Here is a 25,628-nt window from a genome sequence, read left to right on the forward strand (position 1 = left end):
AAATGATAACAATGTCATATCATCTCTCCCTCGCCCTTCTGGAGGAAGAAGCTTTTCTTTAGAAACAGTGAGGTCATATGGCTTTAGACAAGATGTCCAGGGCCAACGATCCAAGCAAGAGGAGGAGGCTGGGGCAGCAGTAAGGCTCAGGAGAGTTACCGTGGTGGGAAAAAAAGGAGGTGCAGGTAGGGTGGGCAGGAACATAAATGCTCATAAAGAGGACTTGTTTAAGGAGGGACAAGGATGCTCTAAGGTGGAGAGGGGTAGTTAGGACATTTGGCTTTGGGCTGGGCAGTGTAGTTCCCTCCCCCGCAAGAAACCTTCCATAAAGATCTATATTCATCTTTCAAGTTTAAGGAATTGGAAGTCATAGAGCTTTTCTGTGTTGTCCAAGTCCTTAAAGACAGAAAATGTAGCCCTGTTATAGTTGGGTTACATTAAGTATGAATGGGCACATAAAGGCAAAATTATAAGCAGGTGGAAACCGAGGTTCACACCCTCTGATCCACAGCGACCTATCTAGAACACATAGCAGGTAAGTGGTAGTGGGTCCCCATGGTCCTTCTGTCTCTCAAAGTATCATCTTCGCCTGGTCCGTCGACCACAGGGTCAAAAAAAGGCAGCAGGGTCGTAGAAGATGGGAACGGAAGTTTGTTTCAGGCTTGGTGAGCCCTACTCTCCTGTGTCTGGGTCCCCTGGGTATGTTAACACATCACAGGTATCAACAGGGAAGGGACAGAGAGGGGCTGGTGGCCCTGTACTGTGCTTCCCTGAAATGTCTGCACATCCACTCTGTTCTTCAAGAGATCTGAGTTTGAATCCTGCACTGATTATGGTTATTCACAAGTTGCTGTTAAAGCATCTTCTACAGACTCTGGTGCATAAAGGGACTTAATAAAAATCAGGCTACAGGGATGTGTCACACTTACTTGGTCTGATAGTTTGGAGAATTCATGTCCACCTTTGGCATGAGACCAACACTAGACTTGGCCTCATAGCCAGAGAGGAGGATGTTGTCAAATTGGCTCTAGCTGTGAAAGACCCAGGGGCTCCCCTGTGGGAAGCAATTCCCAGGCCTCCGTTTCTAGGCACTGGTGAAAACAGGAAAGGTGGAAAGACAAACAGTGGTTTATGAGAAAGCAAAACGCAATGGCAACTTCAACAGATTCCCTACTGTTCACTCTTGCAATGTCAGCTGAGCTTAAGAGGAGTCTAGCTCATGCGGCCATGGGTATTATTTGTTTGTTCTAGAAAAGACTTCAGCCTTGAATGGGAGGGTGAATTAAATGACAAACTCCCATGGTTCTTTCCAATAAGTGGTCAGTAAACGATTCTCTAGTCCCAAGGCAGGATTCAGGTCTTACCATAAGGTGGACTGGGGTATAGGACACTATAGGATGCCCCTTACCCACCTTGGTGGAAAAATTCACCAAGCAAATGGGTTTATAGATTTCTTTGATGTATTTTGAAGGTAGTAAGGGATTTTTCCTTGAAGGAGAGAAGATCCTCTGTACGATTTCTTCCCCAAGCCCTAGAGGGGATCATGGTGAAGAATCATCTTTTTTATACAGTTCCGCAAATCAACCCAATATCTGCCCCCCATGTTTAGAAGTATGACTCACGACAACAAATGAACTGTGTGTGTGTGTGTGTGTGTGTGTGTGTGTGTGTGTGTGTGTGTGTTTCAAGGCATGGCTTTGGCAATTAGCTAGCTGTGTTTAAAAAACCAGAATGGTTGGGGCGCCTGGGTGGCGCAGTCAGTTGAGCAATTGACTTCAGCTCAGGTCATGATCTCATGGCTCGTGAGTTCGAGCCCCACGTCGGGCTCTGTGCAGACAGCTCAGAGCTTGGAGCCTGCTTTGGATTCTGTGTCTCCCTCTCTCTCTGCCCCTCACCTGCTCACACTCTGTCTCTCTCAAAAATAAATACATATTAAAAAAAAAAAAAAACCCAGCATGGTAAAGAATTTAGGACTTTTTGGCATGCCTTTCATAAGATATTGTTTTTACGTAGGAAGGGAGGTATGCATAATATAGACACTTCCAGCTTCACATAATTTTCTAAATCTAAAAGCCACAGTACCTTTGAAAAGAAAGATGATCACTTATGTCTTCAAATTTAAGTTTCCTTTTGTGTACATAGTCTGTACCCTGCAGGCTCCCCCCAGTGATAACTTATCAACGGGAAGAGAAAGAGAGACAGAGAAAGACTGGGGCCAGTGGAAAGAGGAAGCTTCAGAAACTCCCGGGGAGGGTGCGAGCTGGCTGCAACAACCCAGAGAGAATGTGGTCCCCGTTGGAGCCCTGCCCAGGCTTCAGCCACGGGGCGGTGGCGACCCCTCCTGGCCTGTCCTTAAGCAGCGGAAACTGCATCTTCCACAGCGAACACGTATAACATGCATGTGTGTTTTCTATTAGGCTTTCCAGAAACTCATAAATGGTTGTAAAAACCATTGTGCTAATAGAAAGAACGACATAAATGCTGACTGAAGCTATTAATGCTGGTTGTAGTTTATGTAGCAGACTGAATCAGGCTGAAAACTGTTAGATTTTTATGGCTACTTTGTAACAGGTTATTTTTAACTATGAGGCCATAGATTAGGCTCAGCCCTCACGTTCGAACATCGAACATCGGGAATGAACGAGTCAAGGGAGACGTTTTCTCGGTCCAGCGTTGGGACCTAGGCATGTTCTTTCTCAACGCTCCCTGCAAACGCTCAGGCTGAAGTGACTTAGCCACATTTAGTTCATCCTCCAATGCCCACATCTTTTGTAGAAGAGCCATTGACAAATTTAAGAATCGTCACGCAGCCACCACAGCTCTAAATTTAAATAATTACTGGTTTCTGTCATTCTGTCACTATCCTGTCTGGAAACTCTCCCCCAGCTGCCCATTCTTCCAATTGTTAATACGTCACTCTCCAGCGCCCTCTGTGGGTGGGCCAGGTTTGGTGTCCCTCGCCTCTCGCGGATGTTGAGTCACAACTCCCCAAGTAAAGCTGGGGGTTGTGTAGTATATTTGCAAAACCCACACGGTAGTTGTTCCGTGGTTTATGAACCAATTTGATCACCGTTTCCTAAATGACCTACCTACTCTTGTTTGAAAACTCAGCACCACGTGCACGTTAAATAATGAATTATTTCAATGTCTCATGTATACAGGTCAGGTGCACAACTGCGGGACCAGCGGCCTGTGTGGGGATCCACACTCGGCCATTTACTAACTTGGGTGGGCTGCTTCACCTCTTGTGCCTCAGTTTCCTGCATGATCTCTGCAAAACAGAGATCATAACAAGGGACACCTTGTTAGGATTGCCATGGGGGATGCCTGGAGGAGACTTAGAACTACCTTCGTCTCTCGGCGTGTGGTTCTTATGGGCAAGGCGTGACGCTGCTGATGTGTAAGAAACAAAGCATACAAAAAAGCTGGTGAGTTCTTAGAATTGCAAGAAAAAAAGCCTGCTTGGTAAACATTGTGCTTGACTTGTCCTCCACCCTGAGGAAGCCACCCCAGATGATTTACGCAGTCTTTTGTTGAGTTTTCAGCTGGCCCTTTCACTCTGACTCTGCTGTCGTAACCACAGTCCCACCAGAGTGAGCCTTGTTCCTGACAGTCATGCAATGGGGCAACCTTAGAGGGTAAGTTCAGCAGGGGTTGGGGGCGAGTGATATTTTGCAGAATTCCCCAGATATACCACAGTAATACCCACCCTCCCCCGCCCTTGCTCAGAGGAGTCCTCTGGGTGCCCCCACTTGCCCCCTCACGGCTTACAATCTGCGGGGAGAAGCTTTAGTTGCACGACTTTAACTTGCATCTTCTAAAGTTTGAGGTAAGAGTGTTGCAGATTAAGTATGCAACTTTACATTTCTGTTTCTTAAAATCTACGTGGGGTAATGATTCAGATTTGGTTAACCCCAACGGAGAATTTGAAATACTAGTTTTTGTTTGTTTGTTTGTTTTTGGCATGGCCAGATCAGATATTTTCACGGTAGTTTTGTGTGTGTGTGTGTTTTAAATCCCCTTCTGTTGAAAATGAATTGTATGGATAAATTCACTCTCACCTTCCTGGTACCTAAAAGAACCCAGATTTCTTCGTAGTCACGTGCCCAGTCAAAAATACTTATGTTCCCAGGCTTTTACTAGAGAAGGCCAAATGACCAAGTTATGACCAATGAGATCAAGGTGGAAATTTATGGATGGGCTTCTGGGCGAGAAAAGACCGACACAGCTGCCCTTGCCTGGAACTCGGACGCGATGTCTGGAAGTGGAGTACCTATCTTGTGACATGAGAATGACAGTCACACATTAACGGTAGAGAATCAGTGCTCCAAGGGTCTAGATCGATGACTTCTATGAGCAGCTACAACTGCCTGGACCTCTCTACTCTCTGGCCTTCTTGTTATGTGAGAAAAGCAAACTCTGATTAAGAAGTAAACATTTAGAAAGAGTGCTTTAGAGCAGGGCATGGCACATAGTAAAATGCTATGTAGGTTTTTGCTAAGTAAAATAAAACAAATATTTGCTTTGGTGTCTGTAATCAGGTTTCTATTATATGTGGCCAAGCACTGCCCTTGCCAATTCACGTAGATATCGTCAATATTTCTTTATTACATTATTATTCTAGCACCTTGTGCAGTGCCTGGTACTGAATAAGTGTTTGTTGAAAGAATGAGCTATTCAGTAGGGTCTGAGGAAAGGTGAGGGCCCCTAAAATGTAACTCTATATGTGTCTATATGCTTATGCAACTGCTTTATCTCGTTAGAGGGCCTACAATGGTTCCCTTTCTTTGTGTAATGGTAGCCCTCGGTCTCTCGGGGATGGATGAAGGGATTTCACTTGTTTGGCCTGGCATGCCCTCCTGGGGGTGCATCAGAGCCAAATGCGGACAGGTCCCCACCAACCTGCCCCTCTCTGCCCGGTGACACAGGGAGGACTGAGGCCAGGGCCAGGCGTAGACAAAGTGTTGAGTAAAACCTGTCTTTGAGGTCCCCAAAACAGAAACAAAACGTGGGTCAGATTGTTCTTACTGATTGGTTTTAAATGTGGTTCTTCCCCACCCCCCCCCCCCCCACCATAAGGCTGCATTTAACATAACAAAGGTGATACGAGTATTATGTATTTTCAGCTCAGAGAGAGTTCTGGTCAAAGGACAGAATCAACCAAGCAGACGCTGGGAAGTTTCAAACGTAGCCATGAGAATGGAGGGCAGGGGATATGGGACAGGCTTACAGGTAAAGCTGGAACAGGAAGCAGATGGAGCAAATGGCCGTGACATTGATGAGGCAGGGTAGACCCTTTTATCGAACGTCTCTTGGGTACCTGAGCAGACAGCACAGGTGCCTCTTGAAGTGTCTGGGAGACGATGCGTTCATTCAGCTCACAAACGTTGGCTGTGGGCCAGATGTTGAGCTGGGCTCTCGAGACAGTAACTAGTGAGACGCACACAGCACGTGTCCTCATGGAGACTGCTGGTCAGAACCCTGCTTCCCAAAGCTCCCTCCTGGACCATCAACACTGAATCATCTGGGAGCCCTCAGGCCTCACCCCAGACCCACTGTGTCATTATCAGTATTTTACCAAAACCCCAGGGGATTCAAACGTTCATTCAAGTTAAAAATGACCTGAATAACACGGCAAACAAACACTGGGCACATAAGTCCTAAATGTGTCTCTTTAGCTCATGGGGCTACTCAGGCAAAACTCACGCATGGGCTTGAGGGGGTGTGGGGTGCCCTCCGGAAAGAGCTCTAGAGCAGATTTTTACAGAAAGTTAGGAGTTTTAAAGTCAAAGTGCTGTGTGGCAACCTTCCGCCCCCCCTCAACGAATTATCTAAATAACTGATAAATTCAGAATACCAGACTGCATTTATAACCCCTTGGCTTCAGTTCCCATGCTTCAGCATCACTTAGTCTGTAGCAAAAGAGTTTCTTTTCTTTTTTTTTTTTTAATTTTTTTTTTTAACGTTTATTTATTTTTGAGACAGAGAGAGACAGAGCATGAACGGGGGAGGGTCAGAGACAGAGGGAGACACAGAATCGGAAACAGGCTCCAGGCTCTGAGCCATCAGCCCAGAGCCGACGCGGGGCTCGAACTCACGGACTGCGAGATCGTGACCTGAGCTGAAGTCGGACGCTTAACCGACTGAGCCACCCAGGCACCCCGCAAAAGAGTTTCAAAGCTGAGAAATGCCTGGTTTGTCCCGTGACCATCATGGCTCCCTCATGTCTCTGGAACAAATTTTCCACACCCCAACTTTTCCTGTGTGAAATGGAGAGAACGTTGTCCATCCTGCCTGGATGAGATAGTGACCAATTTGGCAAGGAGAGTTTATGATTGAGGTGTTTGAAGTTTGCAAGAGAAAGTTTAATACGCCACCTGGATTTCACATCTTGTCATTCCCCAAAATGGGGAAACCCAGTCTAGATGTTAATTTCCCCAGAGCCATTCTCCAACAAGAGTCAACAGAGGAGAGAGAATTTCCCCTCAGAGCTACGTTCTAATGACGGAGGAGAGGTTATGAGTACAGACATTGCATAACCAACTAGAGTACTCCTGAGCCGCTCCTGGGTGGCTCAGTCGGTTGAGCGTCGGCCTCGGCTCGGGTCATGATCTCACGGTTTGTGGGTTCGAGCCCCGCATCGGGCTCTGTGCTGTCGGCTCGGAGCCTGGAGCCTGCTTCGGATTCTGTGTCTCCCTCTCTCTCTGCCCCTTCCCCGCTCATGATCTGTCTCTCTCTGTGTCTCGAACACACACAATGAAGTGCGGACACACTTACGCACACACTGCCGCACTTCTGAGGCCTACACACCGTTATGCTTAACAGTACAGCTGTTAGACCCGTGTCCAGTCTTCTCACTAACACAACTTCGCATGCAAGCACATTTTTCAGATTAACGGATACACGTCCTGTTTATTTAAGGAAGTATGTAAAGGCCTCTGCTAGTACCTGGAAATATCAGAACACACAAGAGCCGTCTGTGTGTGTGTCCGTGTGTGTGTGGAGAAAGAGAAACGTATTTAGCTCCCCCGTATAAACTGCACAAAGACAAGAGGTGTCGGTTGCACAGGATGAGGTAACGGTAGCCAGAGGTGAAAGAGCATTTAACTCGCGTTCAAATTAGTCATTTAATGTTCCTTTATTCCCCAGGCCTTGATCTGAGGCCAGGCCAGGCCAGGCGAACTCATTCTGGTCAGACGGCGGGAAATTCCACCACATGGAATGGTGTTGGTGGTCTCCACTCCCCTCCACTCCGGCCGGGGAGCCCACACAGCGAACACGGGCTCCTTGCACTAATGAATGCGCCCACCCACACAGGACCTGCCCCCCCCAACCCGGCCCCTGCCCCCCTTCCCCGCCCCCTCCCCAAGCGGGCCCCGTCCACATGCAACCCCACCGCCAACCGCCTTCCAGAAATTCGTTTCAGAAGCAAAATTTGCTAAATTATAAATGGCCAGCATCTGCCTCAATAATGAACCAAATCAAAGACCCTCTGGAGGAATCCTCTGGGCAACTTCTGGGAGGTGCCAGCAGGAACTACTCACGCCTTCCCCTCCCTCTTGCTCTAAGCCTCAAGGACCCCACCGCCTGTGAGGGGGCACATCTATGCAGGACGTGCCAAGCCTCGGACGTGGGTCCCACTGAGCCTAGGTTATTTGTTTTTCCTTGTTAAGAATGCTAATCAAAGCAAAACTTTAACCCAACAAACAAACAAACAAAATATCCTGAGTTGGCTACTTGCACGCAGGGGTGGCCAAGGAAGGCAGCCTGAAGGGTTCCTTTATGACCAGAGGCGTTTTTGAAATGAGACAGCAATGGCTGCTTTACGAGGAAGTGGCAAGACAGTCACCTCGTTATCCTCACCGCTGTGGTGGTCTGGGGACCACCCAGGAGCCTCCACCATGATAACAGCCTGGGCTGAGGTCTTCTTCCAGGGAACCAGTTGTCCCGAGTTGGGACATAGCTACCTTTCTCCAAAGAATAGGTCGGTGTTTCTGACAGAACAGACATGGAACCCCACTGGCTTCCTCGTTCTCAGTGGACTAATTAGAACTCACATTCCTGCCTTCTTCCCATTGCCTTAGCTCTCCCCTCAGAGCATGACATTGAATGAGAGGAGGGGCCGTGCCCATCCCCTTGGAAAGACTGGGCCCACCGGGATATGGGGCTGAGGGTTGGGAGGGAGGAAGAGGAGGGGGAAATAATCACCTTGTGATTGAAGTGGCTTGGAATAATAAATACACACGCTCTTTTAAACATGGCTCGCCACATCCTGGGGAATCTAGAGAAACGTTCCACATCACCTCCCCAACCCTCACTCCCAAGAGTAGTTGGCTTTCAGGACGCTTTGGGAGAAAGCACAGGGCCTTTGATAAGTGGCTTGTTAGTTCTGGGCTAACAGTCCTCCCAGACCGCTTTGAATCCTTTCAAATATTTTCCCATTTTAGGTCAAGGAGGTTCGTAACGGTAAACACCGAAGGTGGCGGAAGTGGAAGAGAGAAGGGAGAAAGATGCGACCAGGACAGTAAGTTACCAGGTAACCAACGACCTCTCTGGAGGATCCATTGGGTCTGGTGGACATGCCCTGCTCTGGGTGTAAGGGAAGATGGCTTTGAATCCCCAAGGGAGACCTGGGCCTCATCTTGAACCCCCAGTTTGGGCATAACTGTGTTCTATGCAGAGGATGCTTGAAAATCCTTAGGCTAAAAAGGATTAGCCCTCTCTGGCGCTGATTCCTCCAACCGCCAGAAGAGGGCAGCACATGCTTCTACATCACAGCGAAAGCCGGGCTACCCAATCCAGAGAGTGGACACGAGGGAATTTGGGAGAGGATTTGTGAAATTAGAAGCAGCGGTCGTGGCAGCTTTAGCTATCGTATATTGGTGCGCATGGTGTGCTGGGAACTGCCCTAAGGGCTTTAATGCATTAATTCATTCAATTAACAAGACCACGCTACAAGAAAGAACACTATTATAATCTCCCTACTATAGACGAGGAGGCTGAGAAGTATAGAAGTTAAGAGAATTGGCTACTGTAATCTGAGACTACCTGAGACAGAGGTCAGCAAAGTATAGTCCAGGGGCCAAATTCAGCCCACTGGGTGTTTTTGCACTGCCCTCAAGCTAAGGATGGTTTTCACATTTGGGGATGGTTGGAAAAATTCAAAAGAAGAATAACGCTTCATGACCCCTGCAAATGACGAGAAATTCAAGGTCAGTGTCCGTAGGCAAAGCTGTACTGGAACACAGCCACACTCACTTGCTTACGTGTTGTCTGTGGCCGCTTTCTCACTCCAAAGGCGAAGCTGAGCAGTTGTGACAGCCCACAGTGTTGGAAAAATCTGCAGAATTTATCATCTGACCCTTTCCAGAAAACGTGTGCCGAACCCTAACCCAAGGGGTAAGTGCTACCTGTTTCCAGCCACCACGGACACGTTCCCGGACGTGGAGTTAGGACAGCTAGCCTAGAGGGATCCGGAAGTAATGCTGACCTCAGGTCATTTTCTTTCCACCAGCATTTCTGGGAATAGCCTACGTACCACGTTTCATTTTTTCACACCTGACATCTCTGAAGTCATACTGCTTCTTACAATCACAATGTTAAGCATATTATTTCTCACAGGTAGTTAAAACAGTAAGGTCTTATCCTGGATGACACCTTAGATGAGGCAGCTCCCACCTCAAAAGTCCGGCCGCTTTTTGTACCTTTCCATGGATGGGACGCTCACTTCTTTTGCTGGGAGCCCTTTCTACAATTTTAATGGCAAGTTTCTTAATATCGGGGTGGCGCCTGTGAGCCTCAATTTCCATATATCAAATGGAGATGGTCTAAGGGAGTGACGGGTATATGTTAGGAAGCAGGTACTTGGCCACTGGGATGGGGAGGCGCGTGCACAGTGGCTACAGGACGAGCCTGTCTGCTGGTGTGGTCAGCCAGCCGGGCAGGCTGTGAGGTGGAAGGACAGGAATGAGCTCGTGGGGACACAAACCACGGGGGACATGGCAAGGGAAGGAAAAATTTCCAGTGTTGCAAACAGATTCTTTTTCCACCAGCATCAGCCAGGAGCATGGATGGCCCACCACATCACCTCTTAGAAGAGAAGACAGGACAATTCAAAGATTCGGGCCTGACGGAAGGAAGAGGCAGGGAAAGCAGGTGCAGCTGGCTTGGTCACATTTCCGTGAGGGCTCTGGGGGAAGATGAAGGGAAGGGGGGGGCAGGATGGGAGCAACTGATATTGTGGCGATATTCAATCACACGTCGGTCAAGTGGGACTGGTCATCCCAACGATGAGATGAGCTCGCAGAGTTTTCCGGGACATTCTAGGGGTCCTCTTCCTGATATGTGGTTTTGGATTGCCCATTTTCTCAGAATCAACCTGGAGAGCCCACTGCTTGCTTCCAGGTCCCTGGAAGTGAAGCCGCTGACAGGAGCCTCAGGAAGGAGGAAACCCTCGCCCTTATTCGTAAACACACGACAGCGGCTCAGAGAACTCCGCGGCTAACGGCAACTTGTGTGTTGCAGCCAAGAATCTGGGGCCAGGAGGCGGCAGAAGGAAGCCGTGATATACTCTCCCTCCCTCTGTGGCGGGGCAGCCAGGTTTGGATTTGGGGTTGGGGAGGAGGGAGAACAGAAGGCTAAGCCCCAAACAGGTGCTTTTCATTTGGGGACATGTGTCCTGGATTTTCTGGGACAGTACCAATTTCTTCTAATTTGATTATTTTCAATGAGGGCAATTTGTTCGACATCTGATCTTGAGTTTGGAAGACGACGGCCACTACGCTTATAACTTAACGAGGGCACCAGCTCAGTCTCCCGTGTGAAACCCTACTCTCAACACAGAGCACTCTATCCAGCACATCACAGGTACCCGGGGAAGGCGTGTAGGACTTTGCTTAGGAAGTCAGACGTATTTTATTAGGACAAGTACTTTAGGAAGAGTATTAGGACCACACAGGGTCTTGCATGAGTGGAAAGGGGCCCGTCTCTGCAAACACAGCCCAGGAGCCTGAGAGTGAGGATAAAAACACACAGGCACGGGCAGGCTGCGATGGAACAGAGTAGGCAAGCTGGTGACACAGGCCTGAGGCTGCAAAGAGTTCTCTCCTGCTCCTCAAGAGAGGAGAGGGAAAAAAAAAAAAAAAAAAGAAAATACATCGCAGGGGTAATACACACCAGCAGGGTCGGGGGCAGGGGCAAGGTGGGGCCAATGCCTGCAGGGAAGAGACGGACAGCTTTGTCTACAGACAAAGGAAAGGGAAATCAAAGGAGGCCAAAGGTCAAAGTAAATGAAAAAAACAGCTCCGCCAAGCCCGGAGTCCTCAAATCAATAAAATTTGTCATTCTTCCGGGAGGTTGGTAGGTTTTGTCTCCTGGGAGAACCCAACTGTAGCTGACCGGGGGTCCCTTCTGGCTTTTGTCCGCTGGTAGGTTTAGTGCCAGATTTGCGGTCTGCGTGTGTGTGCGGCTCTCGGAACTGGCTGTTTTAAGCTCACCCTGAGTTCTGTTTTATGGTGCCCCCCGCCTTGTTTTTCTTTCTCACCTCGTTCTGCTGTGCTGCTCTGCTGGGCATGGGCTCTGGGAGCGGTTATGAAGTCTCTCCTGAGCAAGTGGAGTATACATTTGAGGATAACGAGGCAGCTCATCGGAGGGAAGAACACAGACACAAAAATAGAAGAAAATGCTACACTTGACGGAGGAAGAGACGAGGGGATTCCGAGGAAGCCTTGAAAGCCGGAAATCATGCAAATTGGGAAAAACACCATTCGGCACAGAAACGTGGGGTACCAGCAGCGTGATGAGTATGCGTTAGAGGAGTTAAAAAAGGAATATGCAAATGTGGCTGGGGAAAGCCATAAGGCTTCACAGGAGGTGTGGACGAGATAAAAGAGACGGGGTGTGAGGCTTTGTACACCCCTTAGGAGGGGGAGAGAGTCCCGTGGAAGTGGGCACGTGCACGAGACTGGAGATGGGAGGTGTGGTGTGAATGCAACAGGAGAAATACTGGATTGTCTTAGTCCACGTGCATACACATGTCTGCTCCCTCTCCATGCAAAAAGAAAATGGGGAAAAGTACATAACAATACAACACGAGGGGCGCCCTGGATGACTTTGTTGGTTGAGCGTCCATCTGACTTCAGCTCAGGTCATGACCTCACGGTTCATGAGTTCGAGCCCCGCATTGGGCTCTGTGCTGATGGCTCAGAGCCTGGAGCCTGCTTCAGATTCTGTGTCTCCCTCTCTCTCTCTGCCCCTCCCCTGCTCTTGCTCTGTCTCTCTCTCCTTCAAAAATAAATAAACATTAAAAAAAAATTTGTTTAAATAGTGACTAACAGAGAATTAAAGATGCATATTAGACCCTCCTGTCAATCGCCTAGAATGCACAGTATATACAGAAAGTGAAATAAACCTGTAGACTTAATAGGATAAAGCATAAGGAAAAAGGGAAGTTGTGAAAAAGTAAACTAAAAATATAGTATTTTGGGGTGCCTGGGTGGCTCAGTTGCTTAAGCGTCCGACTTCAGCTCAGGTCATGATCTCACGGTCCATGAGTTCAAGCCCCGCATCAGGCTCTGTGCTGACAGTTCAGAGCCCAGAGCCTGCTTCGGATTCTGTGTCTCCCTCTCTCTCTGCACCTCCCCCACTCACACTCTGTCTCTATCAAAAAACGAATAAATGTTAAAAAAAATTTTTTTTTAAATATAGTATTTTACCCCCAGATTAGGGAAGTAGCGAAAATGAGTTTCTTGAAAGCCCAGGGGTTGGGCAGAGATTTTTAGAGTCTTGAAATGGCAGTTTGAAGGTTCGGAATGCAAAAGGGAAGACGGGTGGGTATTCAGAGAGAAAAGCCCAGGTCCTCTTGGAGAAGACAGAGTGAGGGAGACAGGTTTAAGGAGGGTGTAAAAAAAACCCTTCAAGGGAAGGGACAACCAGAGAGGCAGCGATGTCCCCGTGGCATGGTGCCGGAGCAGGATGGGGTACGGGAGCCAGGAGAGCCAGAGCTGTGGGTCGGGGCTGCCGCCAGGTCACCGGACCTCCACGTGTGGCGGTGGCATCTCAGAGGAGGGTGAAAGCAGTAAGTCCAGGAGGCAGCACTTGCAGAGAGAGGTGGAGGACGTGAGCGATGTAGGCCCAAGCGCTGCTGAAGGTGGAGGCCAGGCCACCGCTGCACTCTGCCTCTCGGGGAAGCAGCATGGCAATCGGGGTGGGGACAGAGCTGACCGCTGGTCACACCTCACCACCAGGTGGGTCACCAGGTGTGCCGAAGACCAGATGGCCAAAGCTGGTGCCTTCCCCTGGTCCTTCTGCTGTAAACCTTCCATACTGAACCAGCTACTTGCCCCTGCTGGATTGAAAATGCACCGTGCAGGGGCTCAGAGCAGGGGCTCCTACAGCCGAATCCAAGCCCAGTGCTGCTCTCTCCATCCTGAGATGTCCTTTCTCAGGCCACGAGCGCTCCCTCCCGGTGAGCTCTGGATCCCATTCCCCCATGGTCTCCTCCTGTGCAGACCTCCCCTCCCGCCAAAGGAGAAGGGCCCTGCTCCTCTGGCCAGCCCGGACCCTCTCTGGTGGTGTAGGATCTGAGACATGGGCAGCTGCAGGCCAAGGGGATGTATCCGGAGAAGCCGCCCAAGGACTGCTCCAGGCAGCTGTGTGCGACAACGAGGCTTCCCGTGACCCTGTGCACAGCATTTCATACCATGGATCACTCTTAAAGCAAACAAACGGGGGCGCCTGAATGGCTCAGTCTGTTAAGCGTCCGGACTCTTGATTTTGACTTAGCTCATGATCTCATGGTTCGTGGGTTTGAGCCTGCCATCGGGCTCTGCACTAGCAGTGTGGAGCCTGCTTGTGATTCTCTCTCCCTCCCTCTCTCTCTCTCTCTCTCTCTGCCCCTCCCCTGCTCACTCTCTCTCTCAAGATAAAAAAATAAACTTCAAAAAAACAAACTTTCCTTCCTCATCTTCAGCATCTTTTCCATCTTCTACCCTTCCTAGCTTCCTTCTTTACTCCCTGGTTAGACCTTAACCTTCCTCCCTGACTCCTCTCTTGCTGCCCTCCCATAAGTATGGGTGATCCTTCATGTTGTCCCTAGTGCTCCCCTCTTCTCACTCATGGACTTAACTATGTGTAATTGTAATCAAAATAATATAGTTATGTATAACATGAGATACATACAATTATTGCGCCCATTCTACAGATGAGAAACCGAGGCACACAGAGTTGGTATAATGGGCCCAGTGTCACAAGGCCAGCAAGAAGAGAGGCGAAGCTGGGGTCTGAGCCCCGGGCAGCCGATGCCAGAGGCTGCAAGTTGGAACCACCACACAGTTGCCTGTAGGGTCCTTGGTTCCCCCACGAACCAGGGTGGCAGTGGGGATCCCAAGTGATAAGAAAGTAAGCTCGAGTAGGACCTTACTCCATGGGGGTCTTGGGACATTCTGATGAGGAAGTCAGTGCTACCTTTAAGCGGAGTGAAGAACAAGTTTGGAAAGGGAGCATGGAGGGGCGTGGAGGTGGAATCAGGTCTCAGCAGACCAAGGGGACCAGGATCGGGTAACGACAGAAGGAGGAGGCTGAGCAGTGATAGACAACCTGACAGAGCACAGGACCAGGGCTTCGGGGTCAAACGTAACAATCCCAAAGGTGTAACAGGTGGAGCCAGCTCACGGACCCTCTTTGACGTGTCCTGCGGAGAGGAGGGAAATGCAACAAGAAAATGGGAAACACTGAAACAAGTGGAAATGAGCTGACACGAGCCGGAGATTTGAACGTGCTGGTTGCGGGTAGCGGGAGTATGAGCTAAGGCGGTAGCGTCTGATGCCGATATTCGTGTTGGTCTCATTTTGTTCAATTAGCAGCGAGACCCAAAGTGAACATTCAATGAGCATTTACCACGGGTCAGGCATGGTGCTAAAGGATTTACAGGCACCGACTGATAAAGCAAATGAGTCTGCATTACAAACCTGGGATATGCTATTAATTGCCTTCTGTGGCAATGAAGACATTGAAAGTATTATTAAGTATATTTCGGGGCGCCTGGGTGGCTCAGTCGGTTAAGCGTCCGACTTCGGCTCAGGTCACGATCTCGCGGTCCGTGAGTTCGAGCCCCGCGTCGGGCTCTGGGCTGATGGCTCAGAGCCTGGATCCTGCTTCCGATTCTGTGTCTCCCTCTCTCTCTGCCCCTCCCCCGTTCATGCTTTGTCTCTCTCTGTCTCAAACATAAATAAACGTTAAAAAAATTTTTTAAAAAAAGTATATTTCACAGATGCAGAAACAGAGGCTCTGAGAGAAGTCTCTCTAGACGCAGCAGACCTAGAATTCCAACCCCGGCCAGCAATCGCCTGTTTATATGTTTTACAGCCCCTGGTTAGCTCACTGATGGCAATGACTTTGTCTCATCTGTCTTCACAACTCTAGAACCTAGTACAGTGCCTGGCATACAAGAAAAGCTCTTTAAATTTTTTTTTTTTAATGTTTATTTATTTTTGAGACAGAGCATGAACGGGGGAGGGTCAGAGAGAGAGGGAGACACAGAATCCAAAGCAGGCTCCAGGCTCCGAGCTGTCAGCACAGAGCCGGACGCGGGGCTTGAACTCATGGACCGTGAGATCGTGACCTGAGCCGAAGTCGGACGCTTAACCGACGGAGCCACCCAGGGTGGCTCAAGAAAAGCTCTTGAAACATTAGCTTTGACTTGTGGCCACTCCATGCCATCTGTTTGTTGAGTGAATAAATGACTGTGTGTACAAACTGGGGGGGAATTCTCTTGTGTACTAGCTGGGGATGGCTCCCCTGGATTGGGTCTGGGTCTCAGTAGCTGAGGACTTTTAATGTTGTGTGAAACAGGGAAATTTTGAATGGCAGTCCCTGTATCCACCGTGGGAGTGGAGAGATGACCCAGCATGCAGACGATGTCACAGTATTGGGTTTTTTCACACGTTGATGTCATGAGGGCAGGAAAGGAACAAGCCATGGCCCTTGTATATTTGGGGTCTGAGAAGTATTGGGTGGGCCAGAGGGGAGGGAGGGAAGGCTTTTTTCAAGAGAAAAAAAAAGTTGAAAACATATAAGGGCCAATCTGAAGACAGGACATTGAAGAAATAGATGCAGAGCTGAAGATCCAGAGAGAAAAATGGGAAAGCGGTATAGGAAGGCATGTCGGAGGAAGCCGGGGGTCTCTTGCTGAAGTTGTCACGAGGGGCTGCCTGCCACAGCTGGGATAAAGCCGAGAGGGGTGTGGACCGTCTTCCAGGTTAAGGGGCCGCATGGGGTGGACCATGGTGTTACTCTCTGCCTTGGCTTCTGGCTTGCTAAGCCTCAGAACTTTTGGACCCAGTAGACCGTAACTCGGGGATAAGGGTGGAGGGAAGGAAAAAGAAAGGAAAAGGGCAGGGGTGGGGGTGGCCAAGCTATGGTGACAGGGGAGGAACAAATGCGTGGCATCTAGCTCAAGGCAGGAGAAGAGACCGGCACAAAGGGCCATGAAGGGGATGGGCTCCCTGGGACAGCAGAAATGCCGGAGCCCTGAAATGCGCAAATGAGTCAGGGGGAGAAGGAGTCAGGAGGGCAAAACCCGACCCAGAGAAAAACAGGGTGAAAGAGAAGAAGTGGAAACAATGAAAATTGGAGAGTGTTGAGTTTGTAAGAAATTGATACATGATGTTCAGTGGAAACTGCTGCTTTGGGTTTGGGGATAGAAGAACTGTAAATACGGAGAATATGTAAATACTGTTTGTAACCTGAAAAAGCTGGAGGGCTCAGATGAGAGAATCCTCCCGAGGGTGCTTTGACAAGTATGAAGGAAGGTATTTGTGGCTGAGAGGAAAGGGCCCTGGATGTAGAATCTGCAAACTGGAGCTGAGAGCTGAGAGCCAGTCCTGGCCCGGGGGGGACAAGCACAAACCACTGGTCGGCTCATTTGTCTCGGGTCCCCAGCCAGGCAAGCCCGGCCTGCCCTCGCACACACAGCCGTGAGGGGCCACATTCGTGCCCTCAACAGAGCACCACAAACTGGGCGGCTTACCACGCCAGAAATCTGTTCACCCACTTTTAGAGACCAGAAGTCCACCATCAAGGTGTCAGCAAGGCCACACTCCCTCACAGGGCTCTGGGGCGGGCTGGGGGAGAGAGTCCTTTCCTGCCTCTTTCAGGCTGTGGTGGCCCAAGGCATCCTTGGCTCCTGGCCACAGCACTCCAATCTCTGCACCACGTTCACAGGACCCACCCCCCTGCTCTCTGTGTGCCCTCTCCCCTTCTTACAAGGACGCCAGTGGTTGGATTTAGGGACCACGCTAAACCCAGGATGATCTCATCTCGAGACCCTTAACTAATGATATCTGCGCAGATCCCATTTCCAAATAGGGCCTCAACCAAGCAAGAGCACGGAGCATGTTTAAAATATCTCCACATGCCTTCTTCTTCCTCTTCTCCCCGTAGGCCACTCTCTTTATGGCGCCTCTTCACGCACCTCTAATGGCTGGCATGGCCCACAGGATAAAACCCAACCTCCCGGGCTGACGCTTCGGGCTCTGGCCACCCTCCCCAGTCTCTGTCACTGGCACTTTCCCAGCTCCCCATCACCTCCTCCCTATAGTCACAGCCAAGTGACTCCCCCTTAACCTTCATGACCCAGGGGAAACCCCTTCAAAGCAGCTTTCTCAAAGGCCCTGGGGTACATTCTTCCTGCCTGGAACCCCTCTGGCAAATATTGCGTCCCCTTCCCCATGGCAGCTAATGAGCTCTTCAGACTCCCTTGCCTCTTTTCTTGCTCTTTGGCTTTTTGTGAATTTAAGCCTTTTCTTCTGCACCAGCCAGGTTTTCAAGACGGGGAAAGTATCCGTTTCTGGTTTTCCTAGAATCTAGTCTGTGCCTGTTACCACCCAGGTCCTCAGTAACTGTTAACCAAAATATTTACTTTCCACGGCACCAACTCTGTTCCTGCCAAAATGTTCTTCCCTTTCCCTGCATGCATGGCTGCCCCTCCTGGTCACCTTGTCCCCAAAGATGCCTTTCTCCTCTGATCTCCTAAAGTGTCTAGCATTTCCCACCTTGCTTGGGTCCACTGTGTGTTCCTCTGATGGCCACTCATTCACAAAGATTCATGAAGCCCCTGCTCTGCTTGGCTCTGTGCTGGGCTCCAGGCTCCCACCCTTAAGGTGCTCCTTTTCCCCCTTGAAGGCAAGCGAACTTTCTCATCCTTCTTCTTTTTCCTCCCGGGGCCTATCACAGTTCTTCAAGTGTTACCCGTGCTCAGTGTGAGTTCTATTCAAACTGCTTCGGCGAATTCTTAAAGGAAAGGCCAAATGAGGGACTTAAAGTGCACTGAGCTTAAATGAGGCGCCCGGACCCCTCCGAGAAGGCCTCATAAGAAAACTAGTCCTGGGCTCTGTAGCCAAGGCCACATGGAGGATGAACCAGGTCTTGAGACGTGGCTTCCCCAGCACCCTCTGCACTTGCGGTAGGGCAAGGCTCTGCTTGCCGTCCCACCATGGCCTCTGCACAACTCCTTCCTTGAGCAAGCTTTCAGGGACTGGAAGGAAGTTGGAATATGTGGCTCCAATCAGGGCCTCCTGAGAACACAGGCAGGGTTATGAACGTGGCACAAACGGACAGTGGTATGGCCGAGGCAGGAACCTTCTGTGCAGGCCATTATGATGTGCCGTAAGGCGCGCTCAGAACACAAAGTGCATCCCTCCCTCCAAATTCAGCAGAAAGGGCCACGGGCCGTTCTCTTGCACCAGACAAAAAGAAGGATCTACAGCCCCTGTGTCACAGGGGACACGGGTGTGGGCGAATAGCAAGTCGCATTGGTTCCAGGTGCTTCTCTGACCTAAGTACCTGAGGTGCCCAGGGCAGAGGTCACTACTTCCAGGGGCTCTGGGTGGAAGGGAGCCACTCACCAGCATTGTTTTGCTGCTTTGTGTTTTTGATGTAGGCAGAGAACTTGGAGAAGATGTCGATGCCTGCCGTGTTGGATTCCCGGTGTTTCGCAGCCAGTTTGGGGTACCTGGAATGGAAGGCATGGTGTTCTAGAATCAGTGACAACTTGGAGCTCCTTTACCCCAAATGACTAGCAACATCCCTGTTTCTAGTTTGATCTACAGATCTTTTGGGGGATCTTACACCTATCCTATAGGGCGGATGGGCAGAGAAAAGAGAGAAAACAGAGGCCAGTGAGGTTGGGAGAGTTGCCTGGGGTGGGGAGGGGGGGTAGGACACAGTCTGTGGGCAGAGAGCCGGAAAAAACCCTTCAGAAGGCCTGGGTCGTGCCCTCTTCAGAGATGACCAAACAGCGTTTGGACAAACAAAAGGACTCTAATCAAAACTCTAGAGGAGTTTGTCTCTACACCAGGTGGGGTCCTTGAGGTTTCCCAAATCATATTAAAATAACCAGCCACTGCCAGGCTTGTGGTGATAATCCTAACTGTACTGAGCTAATTAATTCCAGGGGCCAGGGGATACTAAACACCTTGCCGCTGAAGCTTGGAAACCATTTCTCAAAAGAAAGGGTACTGTTGGTCCTCTTCTGAAATATCCTTCCCACGCACTTCTTTTTTTTTTTTTTTTTTTAATGTTTATTTATTTGAGAGAGAGCGGTGGGGTTGGGGCAGAGAGGGAGGGAGAGAGAGTATCCCAGGCACAGGCTCTGTGCTAAGCATGCAGCCCGACCAGGGGCTCGAACCCATAAACCATGAGATCACGACCTGAGCCCAAATCAAGAGTCAGACACTTAACCGACTGAGCCCCCCAGGTGTGCCTCCTTCGCACACTTTTTACTTGTGTGAGGGAAAAAGATGTGGAAAGCACCAGCCTCCAACAGCACAAGTGTTTTCAGTGGTTTTATTTCCAGGCGTGGAGACAGATGTGCAATGATCCAGCCTCTCACCTCTGCACAGTCTTTCATGTGACACCAGAAGAATACATGAGGCAGCCCGGAGTTAGGACTGTTTTCTATTGGCTCTAAAACTGGACGAGGTAAGGTTGCTTGTGTGCGAATCCACGGCTTTGACCCCCTCAGCACCATCCAAGTGACCAATTCAGACCAATTTTTCAGAAATGTTATTTCACAAACGTTTTATGTGTGCGACCAGGCAGGGGTGGACGGAGATGGGGGACAGATGCGTACTTACACAGTTATGTGGACCTTTGTGATCGCTGCATAAATAGCCAGCTACTGCTCACTGTTTGACTGCTTCATGTTAAAAAGCAAAATACTTTTTAAATTTCTTTTAACGTTTTAAGTAATATGAACCAAAAAGTCTCTAAAAATTACTTGTTGCTCTGTTTTTCCCTTCCTTTCTTCCTTCCTTTCTTCCTTCCTTTCCTTCCTCCCTCCTTTTTTCTCTCTTTCCCCTTCCTTCCTTCCTTCTTCCTTCCTCCCTCCCTCTTTTTCTTTCTTTCTTTCTTTCTTTCTTTCTTTCTTTCTTTCTTTCTTTCTTTCTTTCTTTCTTTTCTTTCTTTTTCTTTTTTTCTTTTTCTTTCCCTCTCCCTCTCTCGCTCTCTCTCTCTCTCTCTCTCTCTCCCCCCTTCCTTCCTTCCTTCCTTTCACTCCTCAAATGGCCCATTAGGTAAGACCGTCCATTCTTGGGCCATGCAAGGCGGCTGTTTAATCTCAGATATTGCTATCAGAAGAGTCCTCAGAAGGTCACTGGGTCCAGCCCTCTGCCATCAGGCAGATACAGAAGGCATTATGGTCCTCATTTTACAGGGAAAGCAACCAGAGACCAGAGAGGTAAAATGGCCATTATAAGGGCCCATGGATAATAAATGGTTGGGGGACCCTGAGAATCTGGCCTGCCCCTGGAGCAGTGTTCCTCATATTCAATCACATCACTTCTCTGATATCAGCAAAAGCTACATTGTATTGAGTGCCTGCTATGTGCCAGGCACTGTTCTAGCCCCTTTATGTGTATTCGTCATTTATCTTTACAAAACTTTTGCTATTATCGGGCTCATTTTCCACATGAGAAAAACGAGGCCCAGAGAAGTTAAGCAATTTGCCTGAGGTCACACGGCTAGGTAGCAAAGCCGGGACTCCAACCCAGGCAGTTTCACTTTGGAAGCCCAGCTCTTCAGGCCCTTGTCCTGTGGCCTCTCACGGACTCTACTGTTTACCCTTAAAGCCCCAAAGCCCTCCCTCCAGCCTGGCTGAGCACCATGAATGAAATCTCTCTGTTCACCTGCAGAGGGCGCTCTGAACAAGTTCAGCACACAGGTCTTCTTGAGTACACCGGGAATTATCAGATTCATCTGCTATAACTGCGGGCACAACACCGTTTCCTGCAAGATGCTAGGTAATCCAAGATACTGAACTTAGGATCAACCTTCCCTATTCTGGCCTTTGGATGTGGAATCTGGCATGCTCTTAGAAGTGATTGCCTTATTGGGTGTTGTATGTAAGCGATGAATCATGGGAATCCACCCCCGAAACCAAGAGCACACCATATACACTGTATGTTGGCCCAAGTGACAATAAATTATATTTAAAAAACATTATTTGGGATCCTGAAACAAACAAAAAAAAGAATTGATTGCCTTTATTATTAATAACTACCAAGGGCTCTTTGTTTTTGCTTGATAAGGTAAAGAGAGAAGGGCCTGGAAAATGCATTTTCAGTGGACTATTTGTTTGGATTTGTTGTTTTACTTTGCTTTATGCCATCATTCGGTCAGACTTGAAACAATGTGACCATTTCTTCACAATCAGCGTGGGCCCAACATGGGTAGATAGAACCAAATCTAAGACAGATAACAAAGGGCCATGGTGGTAATACTGTCCAGTTTTCTAAGTACTATGATTTACTGAGACTTTACTGCATAGCTTACTGTCCCATTTGAAGTTTGTCTTTGTGAGAAATGTGTATCCAAATATTAATCTCACCGATTTCGGTAACTAGACTTGAGAAGGCTACTATCCAGGATGTTAAGTACATTCAATGCAGCTCCATATTTATACCATATTTTGTATATGCCTAGAAGTGGGCTGGCTACAGAATACATTCTGTTTCTCTAAAAGGCTAAGTAAGAAATAGTGTTTCATTCATAGAAGCATCTTTGAAGGTTGTGATGTGGTCTAATGACAATCAGAGATGATGAATTGCTCTAACTCCGGGGTTAGTAAACTACAGCCCATGTGCCAAACTCAGCCCAATATCTGTTTATATACCTCTCATGAGCTAAGGATAGTTTTTAACATTTTTAAATGACTGAAAAAAATCAAAAGGAGGACAGTATCTTGTGACATGTGAAAATAATATGAAAAATAGTATTTCCGCGTTCCTAAGCTCTATCAGAACATAGCCACGTCCGTTCATTTCATGTTGTCAGTGGCCGTTTTCACTCCACAACAGCAGGATTGTGACACAGACTCTATGGCCCCTAAAGCCAAAAAGACTTAGTATCTAGCCTTTTACAGACAAGTTTGCTGATCCCTGCTCTAACTGATGACAATTTCTCTCCATTCTATTTTTAAGAGATCGTATTTCAAATGCATTCATCTCAGACAAGCACTTAAGTTTCATTCTGGGATGTAAAACAGTTGGCTTCTCATAAGAAAACATTTTTTGTACATATTAGTGGGAAAAAAAATATATATATGCTATAAATATATACATATATATATATATATGCACGCTATGACTAGCTTAGGATCCCAACTGACATCTCACTTCAGAGACGACCATGCCACTGAGCAAAAGGGGCCCATACAATAAAACCAACATGCATTAAGCATCTAGCAGGCCCTGTCTGTCCCTGGGGTTGGGGATACACTGGAGAAAGAAAGACAATTCTCCTGCCCTCATGAAGAGGCCTTAGCTGATTCTAGGGTCTCTCCTGACAGTTGAGTGTTGACCGTCCTTTTTCTAATCAGCTTAAAAGGGGATGGACCTCCTCTCTCCCTTTCCCTTTATTTCTGCTTCCTCACCTCACCAAATCCTCACTTGAGAAACAGGTTAATGCTTCTGATTCTTCTGATCTTTGTGTGCTGGCTTGTCTTGTCTCTGCTAATTAAGCAAATGATTTTTAGAGGTACACAGGGTCTGGCTTAGTCATTAAAAGACATCCCTTGGGATCTGTGGTTTTGAGACAAAGGTCCTTATGATTGCATCTGGAAAACAGTCACCAAAAAGGGAGACTGGCTTCTCTTTCTAATGCTTCAAGAGGCCATTTAATGAGCTCTTACTCAATGTCAGGCACTAGGCTAAGAAGTATTATCTTCGATGATAGCCCCATGAGATCAACATTACGATCATTAGTTTAGAGATTTGAGAATGAAAGATTAAATATCCACACGCTTCTCTGCATTTCCCAGCTTCTACCTCTCAGGCAGACTGGGGCCATGTGACTGGATTCTGGCCAATAGGATGAGAGGGTAAGTGATGTAACCACTCACGACCATGGCTTTTAAAAACATTTGGTAGGGGGCGCCTGGGTGGCTCAGTCGGTTAAGCGTCCGACTTCGGCTCAGGTCATGATCTTGCGGTCTGTGAGTTCGAGCCCCGCGTCGGGCTCTGTGCTGACAGCTCAGAGCCTGGAGCCTGTTTCTGATTCTGTGTCTCCCTCTCTCTTTCTGACCCTCCCCCATTCATGCTCCGTCTCTCTCTGTCTCAAAAATAAATAAACGTTAGAAAAATAATAATAAAAAAATAAATAAAAACATTTGGTAGGAACCTTCTTACTTCTTCTCTGCTGAAGGAGCCTTGGAGGTCCCGTACTCCAAAGGCTACAATATGGAAGGGGGCCATACTGCCCCCTCGGACTTTGCTGGAGTGAGGAATAAACTGCACTCTGCTCAGCTACAGAGATTTTTGTGGCTAATCTGTTACTGCAGTGTGGCACAACCCAGTGGTGTGGATTAGAACACAAGTCCCTCTGACCCCAAAGCCCATCCTCTCAGCCACCGTGCCATCCTGTCGTTGGTACTGAGGCTGCTTCTCTACTTCCCAGAGGGTTGAGAAAAAGCACTCTTGTTTTACACTATTGTGAGAGATCCCTCAACACTTCTTAAACTCATGAATTCGGAGTGTTTCCCAATTCTGGCAATGTTCCAAATCCTGCTTACACCCAATGCGTTCTTGCTAGTTGATTGACCACATACTGCACCATGTTCCGTTATCTGTTTCCCCTCCTGACCTCTTAGCACAGCCATCTATGCACTAGGGTTATTTTAAATAATAACCAGCTCAGGTAAAGCGCTTTGAGACCCTCATGGGATCACGGAGCTTCTGCTGAAAGGCATTTTTGAGACTATGTAGTTTCACCCCCTCGTGAGAAAATGAGAGACAAGCTTGCCCAAGGCCATACAAACAAGCCCTATAGACAGGTGGCTAGAGTCTGGTCTCCTGCCTCTCAGTTCTGGATCCTCTGAACCCTGGCCATTCTACAGAGGTGAGAGGTGAGGCCCAGCATGCCTCGACAGCAATCGCCAACGCTAATCCCGGGGCTTCCCTGTTGAGCATTAACTGGGCCGGTCTTCGGGAAGAAATGGAAGTGAGTCTCATTTAGAAACTACTGGAGACTTCCTGAATTCCTTTTGACACCAAATGCTTTGTGGGACCAAATACTAAATATGATTTAAAAAAAAAAAAAATGGTTGGAGTGTTTGCATGCGGTTTTTTCCTTTAAAAAATAAAGCTAAGGGGAAAAAGGCTACCACAATGCCTTGGCTCTCTGGCAGCTTTTACAAACAGTGGTGTGATGAAAAACACATGGCAGAGCGGCATTCAGTGAACAGTTATGGGGGGTTTGCTGCCCCCTAGAGAATCAGAGGGGCAGGCTGCACTTCTCCTGGGGCCTCCCAGATCCAGGCAGCGGGAAGCCAGCAGGGGCTTGCGGCTTGTTGTGGGTAGAATAGCAGGTTCCCTTTGTGGTGCCGAGGTCCCGGCTAGGTGGCATTTACTGGAAGGTAACTGGGGCATCTGCCCCCGTCTAACCCATAGAAAGGCATCTAAAGGACACTCCTCGGGGCTCTGGAGGGGTTGATGGTCTCATCGCTACGGCCTCCATCTTGGTGGAGTTCGAGAGACAGGCATTGTAACAGTTTTGAGTTTCCGCTACTTGGGTGTGGTGGGTTGTTGCATCACTGACGCACAAAAAGAGCATGGAGGAAGCAGAACTCAGGACAGGTAATGGGGGTGGACAGGGAAGAGAGGAGGCAGCGTCTGCGTCCAACCCCGCTTAGCTCTAGTTGGATCATGGAAATTTTTTAGAAGGATGAAACGATGATGAATCTGATGACGGTCCTCCCGTGGAAGAATGTACACGTGCACTGGAAGAGTGTAACTCCGGGGGTCTTATGGGCCCCGTTGGTCCCACTATGGATGTAGACAGGAGACCCCTGAGTAAGAGAAACAGCCTGGAGAGAGGCACAGCCGGTTGAGGCGGAGGGATCCTGGCTAAGGTGAGCATCTAGTGCAGGAGGGGCCTCGGGTCATCCTTTCACACCGAAAGAGAACATCCGAGGGGGTCACAGCACACGACTGAACCAGGAGAGCAAGCCGCAGCTCCCCGCAGGCCCAGCCCAGCGCTGCATACCTCCACCCACGGGCCTGGCGGAGGACCCAGTAGGACCCGCTGCTCCCCACCGATTCCATTTCGCGTTCCCCACTGGCCTTGACGCAAGTGGT

General features: G+C 48.8%; 1 protein-coding gene across 1 annotated transcript in view; it reads right to left on the reverse strand.

The window, feature by feature from the left end:
- CLIC5 (CLIC family member 5) overlaps positions 1–25,628 on the reverse strand; it is a 103,577-nt gene that overhangs the window by 16,920 nt on the left and 61,029 nt on the right. The window contains exon 4 of the mRNA XM_086706996.1: positions 18,903–19,009. Within this exon, the coding sequence (XP_086563122.1) occupies positions 18,903–19,009 (107 nt within the window). The remainder of the gene's footprint in view (positions 1–18,902; positions 19,010–25,628) is intronic.

This window comes from Puma concolor, chromosome B2 (genome assembly GCF_028749965.1).
Source record: "Puma concolor isolate L17-30 chromosome B2, mPumCon1.1.hap2, whole genome shotgun sequence".
Taxonomy (NCBI): domain Eukaryota; kingdom Metazoa; phylum Chordata; class Mammalia; order Carnivora; family Felidae; genus Puma; species Puma concolor.